Below are 17,723 nucleotides of genomic sequence, written 5' to 3'. Positions count from 1 at the left end.
TATCCCAGAATCTGTTTCCACTCCTGCCTGCGTCTCGCATCTCAGCTCAAACCAAGGACTATATAGGGGATTCTCAACCTCCCTTCATCTCTTTTCCATATACAGACACAATGTGGAATGATCAAATCAGGGTCATCAGCGTATCTACCCAACACTCTCTCTTCTAGCTGTTTTCAAATATATGAACTAGCCAGGCACAGTGTTATACGCCTATAATCCCAGCACTCTGGAAGGCAGAGACAGGTGAATCTCTGTGAGTTCAAGGCCAGCCTGGTCTTCAAAGTGAGTCCTGGACAGTAGAGGCAACACAGAGAAACCCTGTCCCCCAAAACTGAAGAGCGCGCGCGCACACACACACACACACACATACACACACACACACAAACTATTGTTAACTGCAGTCACCCCATTGTGATTCTTGTCAATTTCACTTGGCAGTCCCTGTGTACGTTTACTTAATACACGAATGAATTCCAGTGAGGTGCACAGTTGTCAGTGGGCAATCGTTATCATGGGATGCCTCAGACGGGGAGACCAAAGTAACCACCAGAGGAATGCAACCCCTAAGGCTGCCACCTGACCACACCCTGACTGCGGTGAGACCCTGAACCCAGACGTCTAGTGGCACAAGCTTGAAAACAGCCAACAAAAGAGCAGCGCCAGCTGTGGGCCCGAAGGAGATCTCAGGCGCGGCTCTTGAGTCCTCCCATATTTATTTCTGCTCACTTGATATGCACCTCTCCCTTGTCAACCAGGTACAACATGTTTATTTAAGAGATAATGTTGCCGTGGAGGAGTGCACAAGGCAATAAACAGCTTTTGCAGGCAATTAAATGCAGAAGTGAAATTGAGCTGCTGGTCAGCAGAAGCAGCCATTCATTGTGAGTTTGTTCCAGTGTCACAAATGTTATTCCTGTTTCACAACAGGACAGGAATCTATGATTGGGCCACAAATCTCTGCGGGCGGGAGACAGACCAGCGGTGATTAAAGCTGTTCTCAGCATGCACGGTGGCGTTCACAGCAGTGCCAGCAGTGCGCTCTGGGATTCCGGAAGGCAGCCCCTCCAGAGCCAAAGCTTGTGCATATATTTTCATGTTCGTTCTCTCTCTCTCTCTCTCTCTCTCTCTCTCTCTCTCTCTCTCTCTCTCTCTCTCTCATCCTCTCGTCTCTCTCTCTCTCTCTCTCTCTCTCTCTCTCTCTCTCTCTCTCTCTCTCTCATATCTCTCTCATAGATTTTGCACTTAGTAGGTACTGAGTCCATCTGTGGCTTGCTTGATTTTACAGATAGGCATGCAGGAGGCCTAACTCCACACAATAGCCAATGGATTTTTAATGCAAAAATGGATGCCCTGTTAGTTTTTATTAAGTCTAGCTTTAAAATATAAGTATAATCTCTGCTACAATACATATCTTCTGGGAACCAAAAGAGGTCTTTGTTTGAAACACATCCATACGGATCCCCAATACACAATAGCACTCAAAGTAGCAAAGAAAGGGGGCAGAGTATAAAAAGGAGACTCCATCCACCCAACAGATAGGAGGAGAGCCTTAAGCAGCAGGGTCCAAAAGGTCAGTGTGAGGACCATTGGCCTCCATACCATTTTGGACAGAGCCTGAGTCATCAAGGGCAGTAGGCAGCAAAGAATAGCACAGGTCCTCCCACGCTGCTGACGGCGCCTCAGAAAAAAAACAACAGAATACTGGGAAACAAGCAGCCACAGGAGAACCCCAACCTTCCAGCTTCTGGGGAGCTGCCCTTAAAAGAAGCAAGGCAACACTCAGAGAGCAGGCTAAGCCTATCTTCCAGAAACAGAGAAGGCGAGGCTGGACACGGAGGCGCTCCAGCTCTGATACGAGCACTTGGGAGACTAAGGCAAGAGGATCACAAACTTGGGCTCGCATAGCGAATTCCAGTCCTGCCTAAGTGAAGCCCTGTCTAAAAATAAAAGTTCAAGTTGACAGAAACTCTCCCATCTAGCCCAGGTTCCTGTTAAAACACTTCTGCAAAGCTATGTGTGCTTGCTTTCTCTCTCCCTTTCCTGTGTGTGTGTGTGTGTGTGTGTGTGTGTGTGTGTGTGTGTGTGTACACATGTGGGTGTACACATGTGCAGACCAGAGGTCAACATTGTATGTCTTCCTCTATCCACTGTCTACCTTATTTTTAAGACAGGGTTTCTCAAAGAACCTGGAGCTCACCCAATTTGGCTAGACTGGCAGGTAGCAAGGCCCAGGAACCCAGCTGATAACCCTCACAATCCCACAAAAGTATTACAGGGGAGTACCACCACTTCTGGGTTTGGTTTTGTTTTAACATGGTGTTGACGGCTGGAGAGATGGCCCATCAGTTAAGAGCACTGGCCGTTCTTCCAAAGGACACAGGCTCAAATCCCAGCACCCACATGGCAATTCACAACTGTCTGTAATTTCAATTGCAGGGTCTCTGACACCTTTACACAGACATACATGGACACAGAACACCAATATAAATTTAAAAAAACAAAAACCAAAAAAACTTAACATGAGTGTTGGGACTCAAGCTTGTACGGCACTTTACCCACTGCCAGGCATGGTGGTTCAGTTCTTTGATCCCAGCACTCCAGAAGTAGAAGCAAGTGGATCTTTGTGAGCTCAAGGTCATCCTGGTCTACATAGCAAGTTCCAAGATGCCCAGGGCTACATAGTAAGGTCCTATCTTAAAAGCAGAACAAAACAAAAATGACAACAAACAATAAAACCTCTTCTGACTACAATGTAAGCCACCTGACCTCTATCACTTCAACACTAGCCAAATGTTTAATGTTTAAGTTACTTAAATGTACCTATTTAACTAATGTGTCTTATGACATATCTTAATGAACGCATGTATGCCATTAGTATGTTTGTCTCTGCTTTGCAATTTTTATTGCCTAAGGGAATCAAAATTCTTCCTCAAAAATATAAAAAGTCATTCCATTCATACTTTGACCCATACATCATAGTGTTTTGTTTTGTTTTGTTTTTTTAAGATTTATTTATTTATTATGTATACAATGTTTGGCCTGCACATGTGCCTGCACTCCAGAAGAGGGCACCAGATCTCATTGTAGATGGTTGTGAGCCACCATGTGGTTGCTGGGAATTGAACTCCTGACCTCTGGAAGAACAGTCAGTGCTCTTAACCTCTGAGCTATCTCTCCAGCCCACATTATAGTGTTTTGCTTTTTTAACAATTAAGTATTTTATTATGAAGTATGCCCGATGTATCTAGCTAAATACATATGAGCAAAGAATTCAATAGATTTAAAAACAGTATGGCCAATGGGAATAACGAGGACGGAAATAAACTCATCAATTATCATCTGCAGTGTTTCTCGGTTTACACGGAACCTCTCAAGCACGCCAACCGTCTCAGTCCAGTACCACACTGCATCACGCACCCACGTGACAGTCAAATGAAAACTGCATAGGCTAAGAAAGCTGCAACTTGGAGGACAAAGTATCTGTTCGCGGTGACATGGCTAAATCGAAAGTTGTAACTGAACATGGGCCTTCCGGGGTGTGACGACACCAGCTCTTTAATGTGAACCCCGTTTCCCCTCAGTCCACAGGCCTGCTCAGCATGGACTCAGGCATCTCTGCACCTCTCTTCAGCAGAACAGGGTGGAGTGAGAACTGCAGGACCAAGTCAGGCCTGCTTGTCACTTGCTGATCTGCACCTGGTATTTTGCAAATTGGCAGCTGATAGCTATGTCAACTCATTTAGATGTAAGGACTCGTTTCCAGTAGAATGACCTTTACAGGCATGACTAAAACATTTCTTAAAGGCCAAGTTGTGTTCACAGTCAGTCATGTGTGGCTTAAGAGGGATCTGCCATATCAGAGTCCCTTTGTTCAGTATTAGGATCATTCTCTCTTACACATACATTGAGAATGTTGCCATCACATTCACAGAAATTTGTTAGGCAGATCCCAAAAGCAACTTCAGATCAGCCAGATACAGTTTGTTTTAGACAGTGGGCCATGGGCTGAGTATCTCAGGAACTTGTGGGAGCTGTACCCTCAGCTACCTAAAACAGCCTATGTCAGCCCTCTTTAAGACACGTGTGCTTCTTTCTGACCTGCATGGGTGAAGAAAAGCAGGAGAGAGTTCCAAGAAGCCAAGAAAATGAAGGGCTTAGGCAAGGACTCTCAGCCCTAAGCAACGAAGGGCCTGAGCATTTATAGGGATTGCAGAGACAGTGTGCCAGTGTGCTCACGGGCGTGCCCAGGGTCCTCAAGGTCATTTCCCAGGGTCCCCTGTAAGGCACAATCTGCAGTCCTGACTTTTGTTGCAGACACTGATGATACACACTTCAGACCCAGACAGATGCAGGTCCAAACCCTGGCTTTTTCCCAGAGTGGGTGTGGGAGCTTGAGAAAGTCATTCCCTTCTCAAATCTCCACGTCCTCACGGTTAGACAGGATATCGTCCATCTCCTACAAAAATAGGCGGGACTAATCACTCAATAAATGACAGTTTTTGTTCCTTGTGTTACTGAAAAGAACAAAATCCACTACAGCCAGCAGGGCTGAAGGACCTACTGCTCCAAACAGCTTGTTCTGTAAGAATATAGCTGAGGCACCTGGGAGGAATTAAATATGGCCCTCCGAGGAGGAAACAGACTCACACGTGAGCTGATGCTTGCTTCCGTGTATCTCCTGGGGCTGGAACAATGATGCCTCTTTCCTATTTAATGGCTTTGTGGGAAGGTGCTAAACAGGTGCCTGAGTCCTGTCTCTCACAAGACTAAGGAAGTTTGCCAGGTTTCCTCCCACTCTGGCTGGCTTGTATGTGTCTGTGAGTGAAGCCTCTTGTAGCGTTTGCCTTCCCCCTTCTGCATGAGAAGGGCGGTGTTACCCTGGTCACAGAAGGAGGTATACAGCCCTCCACCTCACCCACCCCTGCCAGGCCCCAGCAGGATGCTCTCCTGGTGCCTATGTCCCCAAGTTTGAACCAAGATCTCAGGCATGCCTTCTGCTTGGCCTTGGTGGACAAATGAGGCCAACATCACTGTGTCAGACACTAACTGCTATCGCAACAGTTCTGACGAAAGGAAGAGACCATTGGTTTAGAAGATGTGACTACTGTGCAAATGATCTGGAGATGACTGTCTTTCCTTCAGAAAAATACAGTTTTCATTTTCAGCCTTTGGCAACTAGGCTATCAGGTTCACAGACACCGCCCCAGCCTCCCACCCCCACCATGGCCAAAGACTAGACAGACACAGGCCCAGATTACCAACCCGACCCTATTACCAAAAGCTGGGCATGGCCAGAAAGCCCAGACTGCCCAGTAGCAGCTAACAACCCACGGCCTCTGCAGGATGAAATAGAGGGTCTGTTTGTTTAAATTTTTCCTTCTTTCCTTCCTTCCTGCCCGTCCCCCCTCCCCCTTTCTGAGACAGGGTTTCTCTGTGTAGCCCTGGCTGTCCTGGAGCTCACTTTGTAGACCAGGCTGGCCTCAGACTCACAGGGATCCATCTTCCTCTGCCTCCCACGGACTGCGACTAAAGATGTGTACCACTACTGCCTGGCTTGTTTAAGTCTTTAAGATGCTTCTTCTTCCCTTCAGGACGAGAGCTGCCAAGAAGCACCAATTGAAAAGTTTCCTCAAGCCATAAAATCTACTATGCTTGAAAGGCCTGAGGAGGCCCAGGTGGCAGCCCATCAGACTTCCATTATTCTCATAAAACCTCTCAATTCTAATGGCCACACGTTTTAAGTCTCTCTCCAAAAAGCAAGACATGGGGCTAAGGAAACAACCCCAGGAATAAAATGCCTCCCATACAAGTGTGAGGACCAGGCCTTCCAGACCCACATAAATGCCAGGTCAGCATAGCAGCCTGTCCAAAGTCCCATCACAGACAAGGCAGAGACAGGCAATCAATCCCCAGAGCAAGATGGCTGATAAGACTAGCTGAAAACATGAGCTCTGGGTTCAAGAGAGGCACGTACCCAATGTGCATGTGCAACTGCCCACACGGATGTGAATATGTGCAAATACATGCACACAGGCAAATGCACATGTATGGGAAACCGCAGAGGACTGGTCAGACCCCGAGCTCAGCAAGAGAATTCTCAAGGTGGGATGACTCCAGCATTAATAATCCCCTCGATTCAAAAAGAAAAATGAAGAGGCGAAATGAAACAGACTCAATAAGAGGAAAACATCAGGTCACATCATTTAAGACCCACACTTAAGAAACGTAAAGATCACTGGAGGGGGAAAAAAAAAAAAAAAACTCCCTTAACTCTCAGAAGCAGAAAATTACAATGCTGATTTGCCAGAGGCTTGTGGGTCGGAAAGTGGAGAGATATAAGTCAAAGTTTCTACTTCAACTTTGAGTAAATTCTGGAAGCGTAATGTACATTGCAGTGGCTGTCCTCAATAATGCTGCATATCCTAAGATGGAATCTCAGGAGTGTGAACACACGTGCATACACACACACACACTCGCATGCACGCACGCGCGCACACACACACACACACACACACACAGGTGGTGCCTTCCTCAGCCTGTGATAAGCAATGCACAAGTATACACACATCAAGACAGCACACTATACAGTATGAATGTATACAACTTGCCAATTAGACCTCAATAAAGCTAAGAAAACAAGAAACGCTGACATCAAAGACCTGCAGTAGCTCCTGGATATATATTACACTGAACTGAAACCAGATCATTGCTGAGAAAGCCTCTTCACATAGCCTCGGCGACCACAGAATCACAGCAGCTTCTGAGGTCTGGTGGTGTGGGTCTAACCTCTCTCCACGTACTCCTAGGGCAAAAGTACACACAGTGGTCTAGCCTCGGAGTGCTGTAGTGCTCACACAATGAATGACCTGGTCCACCCTCAGAAGCAGAACAGCTCCAGACAATGCTCTTTCCCTAATGAAACAAAATATTGTTTTGCTCCAAATGTTGAAAGCTCCTGACTGCACACTATTTTAATAACCTATGCATATCTTGAAAGACTGACCACCATTTCTAAAAACCACGCACCTACGTTACTGGGCCATCCCAACGGAACCCCATTCCCTTTCTTACCCTTTCTGCCATGCAAACACACACATCATTAATACTTTCAGTGTAAAAATTTTTCACGAGATGACTAGCACCCAGGAAGCTACACCTAACAGATTCTAAACTGCCCCAAAAGTAGGGCAGGCTGAAGGAAGTGAGGCCTCAGATACATTTAACTCCGGCCAGTTAGGTTAATTCTGCAAAATGGCAATGTGAGAAAAACTAAGGCCAAAAATGAACCCAGATACATGCATAATCCCTGTAGCCGAGCTCCAGAGTTAAGAGGCATTATAAACAGATGGGAAGAAAAGACAATGTGCTTTTTTTTCCCCACACACATCATACTGTGATTACATGTGTGCTGAACTGAGCATGTGCATGGCACATGTGTACATTTACATGCGTGTGTTTTGCATGTCCCACTGACTCTGGGTCATACCTGCCACTGGTTTCCAGTCTGAGCAGGCACATAAGGTGCTGGGAGACTCCGCAGGCTGTTCTTCACTGGGGATCCCCCAAGGGGATTTCCAACATCCCCAGAGGAGGATTCAGCAGACAAGGCCATGGAGTACTGCGGGTAGTTGTACAGGTTGTTGTAGTAAGGAAACAGAGATGGCTGGTGGTAAAAGCTGCTGTAGTAGGCGGGGTCTGACACCAGGTCAGGTGTGTTCTCCACATGCCCTCTGCTGGAGACAGCGGGAATATCCTGGATGACCATGCGTCCCTCTAAAAGAAGAGAGAGAGAAAATAATAATTAGACAGCATAAGATGTAATGTAGGGGGTCCACACATCTTGTCCTCCAAACCTTGGCCATGCCTCGCTTTCATCCTCAAGATAAGCAAACAATCTGGAAACGCAAGGGATAAATCATCCGCTGCTTCTTCAGCCACAAGGGGAGGGCTCCAAGCCTGGCTCCACGCTGGTGACACAGCTGAAAGACCCCTGGCCAGGTTGGATTTTGGGGGGTGGGGGGAGACCAAATCACATAAAGCCCGACAGTGCAATCTCAACCCAGATACCCCACTCAACTGTCAAGAAACTGGAGAGCCAATCCTGTTAGCCTGTCTAAGAATTCTTACCACGTGATAAGGTTCATGTCCCCCTGGAAACTCATAAGGGGTTGAGTTTGAGCACACTCTGTTTCTTTTACTTCCTTCCATGGTAAATAGGATACTGTAGTCTTTAGAATGGGCCAGAGCATGGACCAGAGCCTAGGGCAGGAGCAGACCAACTTGATCTGCAAAATACAGCTAGCAGTACTATTTTGAAGCCTTGTGGACCAGCCAATCAACACTGTGTTGCAATAGAGCTTTTTTCATGTAATTACAAATGGTAACTAGCCAGCCCATTGTAGTCATCGGGATCTGCCAGGACCCTAGATATTCAGGTGACACACGAGGTGCTGATTCTGCAGCTGGAGTAGAGGAGAGTTTCAACCATATCCTGCCAAAAGTCTAAACAAACTCCTCTGGCCTCTATTCAATGGATAGTATTTACTAAACAAGGTCCTAAGAGATCAGCCAGCCCCTGAACTGGCCCCAAGCATCCCCTGTACTGTCTACAGGGGTCCTGGATTATAGGATGAAAGCTTCAGTGGGGTTTCCAATCATACCACTGCCCGGTATCACTGTAACACCCATAAACTACTATGGAAATTCAAAGAAAGAGAAAAATAACTTGCAATCTACAGAAGAACATTTGAACGAAAATAACCTATCTGAGCCACACCCTGGAAAAGGAAGGAGAAAGCTGAGGAGCTGAGGGGAGATAGGGCTGACAGGTGACCTAGGCCCTGGGTTCAACCCTTGGGGGGCATGGGGTGAGAAGGATAAAAAGCCAGCGACAAAGAGATAAGGACAGGAAGATAGAATGGCAGATGAGGAATCAGGCAGAGGAACTGGATAAAAGCAGGGACAGACTGGGCTGAAAGGCAAGCCGGAGGAGAACCCAGGAAGCCTTTACCTAGTTCTCAAGATACGATGTGATAGGAACCAGGGAAGATTTCTGAGCTGGAAGGTTAGCAAAGCTGTGTTATGGGCGCATCACCTAACAGAATTTTTTGGGAAAAGTGAAGGAGAGATGAGAAAGACCAAATAGGGAGCAACCCTGACCACATTACACTACAAATGTAAGGATGTGTGAGGCATGGAAATGAACCCAAAACAACAAGTGGGGACTGCAGAGATGGCCCGTGGGTTATGAGCACCTGCTGTTCTTGAGGAGGACCTGGGTTCAGTTCCCAGCACCCACATGGCAGCTCACAACAACCTGGAACCTCCAGTTCCAGAGGATCCAACGCCCTCTTCTGGCCTCTGCTGGCACCAGGCACACAAATGGTGCACATAAATACTAGGAGCCTCTCACATATATACATTAAAAAAAAACAGCCTGTTGGCATAATCAGTAATTTTTGAAGAAAAAAATGAAAAATACTTTAGAAAAGTATGCCCAATAACCCAGCATCACACAGGTTTTTAACAGTGAAGAATGTTGCTTGTGCAGGATAGAGTCTGATGCCAACTGAGTAGTGGTAGTTTTGTCAATAGGCAAGAATGTTGAAGTTACAAAAAAAAAAATCAGTAATTTTTGGTATCTAATCCTTTTGTTTTCAGTGTTGGATCCTTTATTCCTTATCTGCTTAACAAAAGCAACATAAGCCTCTCAAAAAAAAATGACAAACCATGCAGACATCTGAAACAAACAAAGGTCAAATGAAGTTGTGAGTCTTCCAGCCCTAAGTATTGGCAGGTCGCTTCCCACGCAGTCTCAGGCCCTGAGGGAATGCACGTTAAGTGCTTACACCCACCTCTGGGGTGGAAACCCCCAGAGACACCTTAGCACCAGCAGCACCTCAAAAGCCAGTTCCTCACCAAAGCCAGCAAAGCAGGGCAGCTGGCAAAGGAGGAGCTCAAGACTCAAAGCAATCAGCATCTAGGATGGACACTGGATGCACACTATCTGAACCTCTGTCACACAACTCCGTCAGCTCCTTCCATCAGCCTCAGTTTACCAAGGAACAAAATGACAGTGATAATGTTCAAGGTAACAAGAAAAATGGCTTCAATAAACAGTATCGAAAAACCTCAATTTTAAAACGTTAGGTCAAGACACAACGTGCTTTCCTGTGGCTGCTTGCCAATAGTTAATCATGCCACCATTTCCCCCACTTAACCCAAAGTTGTTTCGTTTTGTTTTGTTTTGTTTCAAGTTATTCTGTGCTTTAGCGGTAAATAGAAATGTATGTTGGGAAAGCTCAGTGTCATGGCAAGATTTAAATAACTAAGCCCCATGAGCTTTGCAAGAGCACCTGCCCAGAAATTTTACACACAGAATCACTACATGCCCTGAGTTAAGTTTTTTTTAGTATCTATATAAAAACCATCAACTTTTTAAGCATGCATGCGTGTGTGCGTGCACACGTGTGTTGCCAGAACCTGAACCCAGGGTCTTAGCATATGCTGAGCAGGTACAGCACCACGAGGTTGCACCTCCAGTTGAGAATTCCCTGTTTTAATGTTCCCAACTGAAACTTGGTCAATGTTGAACACAACTCCATGGCTCCCAGCTTTAATGAACATGTTCTGCTGCATGAAAAACCCCAGGGCTGGCAAAAATCAGCACCCAAGGAGCAGCATGTCAATTCTAGTGCTTTCGTCTGGTCCCTGAATACAGTGGCAACAGCCCCACCTGGGGATGGGGACACTTAGTGCTGGTCAGAGCTCAATACCGTAACAATACAGTTGTTTAATTTTACTTTTATTCTTTTACAGCTATAGATGATAGATACACAGACAGAAAGATAATCGTAGGTACTGGAAATGGAACCCACAGCCTTGTATATGTCAGATGCTGAGTGACACTGAGTGATAGGCTCAGCCTGAATTTTTGTGCTTGGAGCTCTCTGTGCCACCATAGTAGTGTAGGCACATTCTCCAGGTACCTGTACTGCAGGGGGACGGTTACCAAGGCTGCTAGAAGGATGAGCTAAGATGGTCATGATTTAGGGAGGTGTGGAGAACACTCACAAGGAGGCTAGTGTGAAGAGTCATAAAGAGAGAGAATGTTCCAGGGACACCGACTAGATTGAACAAGGCTTGCAGGCATGGGTAACACTGAGGATCATCAGAGGAAGAAGGACTGATGCTGAGTCCCCCCAAAGAAGGCCTGAGTCTGAGAGTTTCTAAATCTCTTCATGGAACCAACACACACTCTTCACTCTTGTCAGCTTGGGACCAGAAAAGCCATCAGCTTCCCTTCTGAGGCTGGCCTAAGCTGAGATCTCATGCCATATGCTCTCCGGTCTGAGAAGAAACAGCCATAGTAAGCACCTATGATTAGTTTGCCTTTCTGACCTACTACAGCTGTAATTATGGCAGAGTACCCAAGGAGCAACAAAGAAGGGTGTTCTCCCCAACACAGAAAGGTCAGCATCTAACTCAAACCAGGGACAATGTGCATGCCTTTGATCCTAGCACTGGGGCACAAATGGGTGGAGCTCTGAGTTTGAGGACAGCCAGGGAGACATGGTGAATTCCTGTCTCAAAAAAATACAAAAAACAAAAAACCCCAAAGAGCTAAAAAACAAAGTTTTCTATTTGTGTATACATATGTACATATATGCATACAATCAGCTCTCAGAAAGTTGTGGGCTTCGTTCTCAAGAAGAAAGAACAGTAAGAACTAAAAGCTGGCTCTGTAAACCTTACTGAGTGTACCAACACTCACCATACCCTTGGTCTGGCTAGGAATTCCTCCAGACAGTCTCCAAGCCTCGAGTCTATCACGTATGATGGTTCAAATGAAAATGGCCCCCTAGAGGCTCACAGGGAGTGGCACTCTTAAAATGTGTGGCCTTGCTGGAGTAGGCATGGCCTCATTGGAGGTGGGCTTTGACATTTCGGGTGCTCAAGCCAGGCCCAGCGTCACTTTCTTCCTGCTGCCTGCCCACCCAGATGTAGAACTCTCAGACGCCTCTCCAGCACCATGTCTACCTGCGTGTTGCCATGCTCCCCGACATGACGATAACGGACTAAACCTCTTAACTCTAAGCCAGTCCTCCCAACTAAATCCTTTCCTTTAGAAGAGCTGCCGTGGTTGCAGTGTCTCTCTTCACAGCAATGAAACCCTTAGACATCATGGCAAGGTCCTTTAAACTCCACAGCCAATACAACTAATGCAAAGACCAGAGGCACAGAACACAGAAAAAATATCTTAATAAAGCCAGAAACCACTCTGTGTCTTTCTAGAATGAAGACCGTCCACGACTGTTTAATGCTATTAATAACGGACAGCCCGTGGCATCAAGAAGTAAAAGTAGCACTTTTCTTAACCAGTAACCCCTATGGGATCACCTACCTGGTGGTCCTCTGCCATGATGCAAACGCAACAGGAAGTCAGATCTTTCTCTCCATGGCTGGGGACTGAGGCCAGGACCCTGCACTTTAGCCAGAAGCCCATGCTTATTTTTTGAGTGAGGGTCTCATTATGTAACCCACCCTGGCATCAAATCTCTTGACTCTCGTGCCTTTGTCTCTATGTGCCGTGATTACAGAAATGAACCACCAACGCCCAGCAAATCTGATATTTTCAAGTATTGTATGACTACTGGCAGACAGACCTAATCTGCACAAAATATCATCAGAACCAGATCCAGCTGGAAAGGCAGTACAAGACGGACAAGTGGGTGCTGCCACAAATGTTGTGGGCTCCCTGTCTCTGCTATCCGTCTTCAGACATGCGGCTTGTCGACTACCACCTGCCACTCTGACACACACATGCGGCAAGCTACAGGCATCTTCTGAACATCCAATACTCCGACAAGCCTTCACAGTCCTGTTACTTTTTTTTTTTTGTACTAACATATGCAGTGTGAAATATGATCTCGCTCCTTCATGAGAGATCAATACCCACACATGATAAACACCCTTATTGATCTTGGAATGTTATATGCTGGTCTCTGGGCCTACAGCATATTAATAGTAGTTAACCAGTAATTCATTTTAAGGTGGGTGAAGGTTTCCCCTCTCTTCTGTAGTGTCAGGGTTCTCAGCATTGTTGCACTTTGAATCCTCCATATTCAAACTTAAAATGAGACCCACTTCTGCATGTGAATGAGAGACCACAAATAAACCCAAAACATAACCAGTGCCCACTGTAACACCTGATTCACGATGAGAGGTGTCTTTCTTTTTAGATTTAGGATTCCATGCTTTGCAAACGCCTGTGCTTCTCAGCTTCAAAAATCTGTCTTGCCAGGCAGGCAAAACCTTCACCAGAAAATATGGAACCTATGGTTACCTTTCACCAACTAACATGAAATCAGAACTAGGAGGGCGCTGTTTACCTAACAGTCCTTTGAAGATGACTTTCCATGGATCCGGAGAGTGAGACTGGGATGGGTGTTCCTCAATAAAGTGAGAAGGCACACTAGCTATCTAGGGGCTTTTTTGTTTTGTTTTTTGTTTGTTTGTTTTTGTTTTGTTTTGTTTTTTAATTTTTTGTTTTGTCTTTCTAAATCATTTTCAGTATGGCATTCCTGAATCCAAATTAATCAGCTCCTGGAATGTCCCACACTAAGGAACAATTGAGTGATCTAAGCCATGAAGGGTGATAAACAGACAGCTGTTCTTTTAACAGTTTCCTCTGAGACTGAAACATTCCATCCTGCAGAGAAGCTCCTTTAAGCAGGAAGGTAAGCAACTCAACAGCTTCGCAAGTTCCTGAAACTTAGCAGACTCGCTAGACTCCTCCCTGCCACAGTAAGCAATAAAAGCTGAGGCTGAACTTAAGACTCTCAGACACACTGAGCTGCCTGAAAGAGGCTCAGACCAACTGAGGCACCTGGAAAGGACACTCCCCAACCTGTTGAGCTGTCTACAGGCTGTGCAGTGTGCTCCAGCTTCTAGCTTTGTGAGCTGTTGTCCACGCCTGAGTGGGCCTTGGTGGTGCAGCTGTCTCTAAGTCCTTTCTGCTCCTCCATGTAAGCCCTCACTAATATGTCTGTAACCCTCATAAAACCCACTGGTTCACCAAATTAAGCTTTGGTGGTTTCTATACATGGGCCATTGTGGGTTCCTGATGTGGAGTTGAGTAAATGTTTGGTTTTTGGTTTTTCGAGACAGGGTTTCTCTGTGTAGTCACGGCTGTCCTAGACTCACTTTGTAGACCAGGCTGGCCTCGAATTCACAGTGACGCGCCTGCCTCTGTCTCCCAAGGGCTGGGATTAAAGATGTGCGCCACCATTGAGTAAATGTGTGTGTTGTATCTCTCCTCAAAAAGTTTTGTCACACAACATAACTGGTGCAAGAACAGGGACAAGACAGAACTGAAGAGGGGCTGGGGAGGTCCTTGCTGTGAGGAGCAAGGCATGCAACTGAGGCTGAGAACCTACGGGTAACCATCTTCGGAGGAAATCCCATAGAGTTGTCCTGTCCTGTGTCGTGTGAGCTAATGTGCCTTTGTGCTATGACGGTGGTTACATGGTTCTTGTTCAGAGTAGTGGACTTGCAACTAAGGCTGAGCCATCAGAATTAGGAGTGTCTGTGGGATGAATCCCAGGGTGAAAGTCTTTGTCTACACAGTATGGAGTGGCATGCCTGCTTATTGAGTGGAGTCTACCATGTGAATACGGAGATGCCTTGTAAAGGGTTAAAATGTTGAGAGGGAAATGTGCAGTACTGGAGATTAGTGCACAAGGACTGAGACTGTCAACAAGCAGCAGCAGCAGGGATCACTTGGCCTCTGGTGTGTGTGTGTGTGTGTGTGTGTGTGTGTGTGTGTTGATGGCAGCCAGGTAGGAAGCTGTGTAACAGAGCAGTTGCAACAAGTAAGGGAGATGTGGTAGTATCCTCCACGCTAGCCTCTGATTTGGCAAGTAAGATAAACGAGAGGATGAGAGAGAGGTGGTAAAGGAGGAGAAGACATTCCTCAAGTCCAGCCTTTAGTAAAAAAAAAGAGGGAGAAGCTGTAATTCAACATGCAGATGGGGGCCTCACCATGGTCCCTTTCCCAGAGCTAGAGTCATGAGGAAACACTCAGCAAGCGAATTACTGGAATTAGGGACGACTTTTAGACAAGCGGTGAAAGAGCCTGTTGCAGCCAGGCTAGTGAGGCTGTAGGACTTGGATCAGTCCGGAAACTGAGTATGTTTCCCACGCCTCTTTAAGACAGGGGCTTCATAACCTGAGACAGTACGAAGGAGCTCAGTCCCGACACTGACTCAGCAAGGCCATTAGAACCGTTGCTTATCTCCATCTGAGATTCCCCATAAATGCCCGGGAATAGAAAACAGAGGAGGGACTGATGCTATGGGGGGAGGGGAGGAGCTGGGGGTGTGGATGGAGGGTTTAGGGGGCGGAGCTAGGAATAAGAGAAGCTGTGTTTCACCCCCAGTTCCCAGGTCCAGGTAGAACTAACTGTGTTCACAGAGGAGTTAAAGAAAAAGTGGACTCAGCAGGGACCTCAGGGCTGTTATGGAGCCTTAGTAGTAGTCACTGAGCCCTCTGGTGCGGCAAGAATTTATAAAGTAGGAGAGACTTTGGCAGATCTCACAGATAAATACATCTAAGCGGAAATACTTACATATACTTAAAAGAAAGTATTTCTTAGAGTGTTGACGAGTCAGAGGGCACCATGAAGGGTGGGCTGAGGGGCAGTAAGTCACTGAGTGCCGGTAAAGTAGAAAAGAAAACAAACTGGAGGAGATACAAAAAAACTGTAAAGCAGAAAAAAGAGGCCTATCTGGGTTACCCAGAGACAAACGTGGCAGGATTCACGTCAAGCTTGAGTTCCTAAGGAAGAAACTGAGAGTGTGTTAAGGGCCTTCTGGAGGCCCTAAAGCCTAAGGAGCAGTTCCCAGAAGCCACCTGTGATAGAACAGTACAGGGAAGACAATCAAGCCTGTCCCAGGGGTTTGTAATTATCCCCCTAGTCTAAGGACAGTACACGTCCCTACAGCAAAAGATTATGCTAGGGGTGGAGATGGCTTGCCCAGTCAGGAACTCCCCCAATAGCCTGGTATGGCAGGGGGAGAGACAATAGCCACCAGCTACAGCCACCCCATAAATCCAAAGCTACTGTGATCCAGGGAGCCAGCAGGTTGTGTCAGGAGAGGGGTAAGCCATGTTCACCTTTAGCCCTGAGTAGGTCTGAGCAGACCAAGTCAGGCCCACTGAGTTCATGCTAACAATTAATGGGCGTATCGTGCTGTGTAGTTGTTGTGTTTTGTTTGCTGTCAACTTGATACAAGCTAGAATCATCTGGAAAGAGGGCAACACAATTGAGGGAACTGCCTCCATTAGAGTGGCCTGTACACAAGTCCGGGGGGGGCATTTTTTTATTAGTGATTGATGTGGGAGGGTCCAGCTCACTAAGGGCAGTGCCACCCCTGGACTGGTAGTTCTGGAAGGTGTAAGAAAGGAAGCTGAGCAAGCCATGGGGAGCAAGGCAGTAAACAGCATCCCTTTATGGTCTTGGCTTTCGTTCCTTCCTCCAGGTTCCTGTTTGAGCTCATGTTGACATCCCTCACTGATGGCCTGTAATGGGACCCTGTAAGCCAAATAAAGTCTTTCCTCACCAAGCTGTTTTTGTTTTGGTCATTGAGCTGGCTAGCTTTCCATCAGCTTCACACAGGCTAAAGTCATCTGAGAGGAGGGAGGCAATCTCAATTAAGAAGAAAAAAAAAGCCTCCATAAAATTGGGCTGTAGGCAAATCTGAAGGGCGTTTTGTTGTTGTTGTTGTTGTTTTTACATTAGTGATTAATGTGAAAAGACCCAGTCCATTGTGGGTGGGGACACAAGAAAGCAGGCTGAGCAATCATGAGGAGCAAGCCAGTCAGCAGCACCCTCCCGTTCCTCTGCATCAGCTCCTGCCTCCCGGTTCCTGCCTTGTCTGAGTTCCTGTCCCAACTTCCTTCAGTGATGAATAGTGGTGTGGAACTGTAAGTCAATAAATTCCCCAAGTTTCTTTCATCATGGTGTTTCATCACAGTGATTGTAACCCTAACTAACAGTGTCTTATCACAGCAATAGAAGGCTAGCTGAAATACTTGAATTATTAAAGATTATTTAAATTTCTCAGCTTCAGTCTTTATATGGTAATAACAGATATGACCCATGTAAGCAAAGGTTCTTAAGCCTCGCATCAGTAGATTTGACTTCTCCACATCTCAGAAGCCATACCTAACTCCCTGAATAATTGGGTTGGGTATTGTAGGACTATATGGGCATAACTGTACCAAGAGTCTATACTTGTCTACTATGTAGGCTATGGCTCATGGCAAGTGTTCTGAAAATGCTGTTATTGTTACTGTGACCATAACACAGCCATAGCATTCTCTGCTGTGCAGCCAGAAAGCCATCAGACAATTCCTGGCATATGTCCTTGTACCAAGTCTTCCTCATTAGGACACCATAGGAGGCTGGCTTGCACCTGCAGGGCTTCCCAAAGGCAACCCAACTCGGACGGGGCACAAACCTCTCCTCCTGGCCTTCTCAGAGGTCAGACGGTAGCCTTGAGTGCAGTCAGTGTGATATCACTCCCTAAAGCCATAATCAGGAAGCGCGGGAACAATCTGCTTCTCCCACAAGGCAGTCCTGACAGGGCTATTTTAAATGTCAAACATAAATCTGGTGCCAGGAGAGCAACAGCCACTCCCTGTGCACTCTTGGGAACAGG

General features: G+C 46.4%; 1 protein-coding gene across 1 annotated transcript in view; it reads right to left on the bottom strand.

The window, feature by feature from the left end:
- Window positions 1–17,723, bottom strand: part of Dmrt1 (doublesex and mab-3 related transcription factor 1) — a 104,414-nt gene that overhangs the window by 53,983 nt on the left and 32,708 nt on the right. Inside the window, exon 3 of the mRNA XM_051146936.1 lies at window positions 7,487–7,773. Within this exon, the coding sequence (XP_051002893.1) occupies window positions 7,487–7,773 (287 nt within the window). The remainder of the gene's footprint in view (window positions 1–7,486; window positions 7,774–17,723) is intronic.

This window comes from Acomys russatus, chromosome 5, assembly GCF_903995435.1.
Source record: "Acomys russatus chromosome 5, mAcoRus1.1, whole genome shotgun sequence".
NCBI lineage: Eukaryota > Metazoa > Chordata > Mammalia > Rodentia > Muridae > Acomys > Acomys russatus.
The sequence above is the reverse complement of the archived record's forward strand: the minus strand, read 5'-3'. Positions and strand labels throughout refer to the sequence as shown.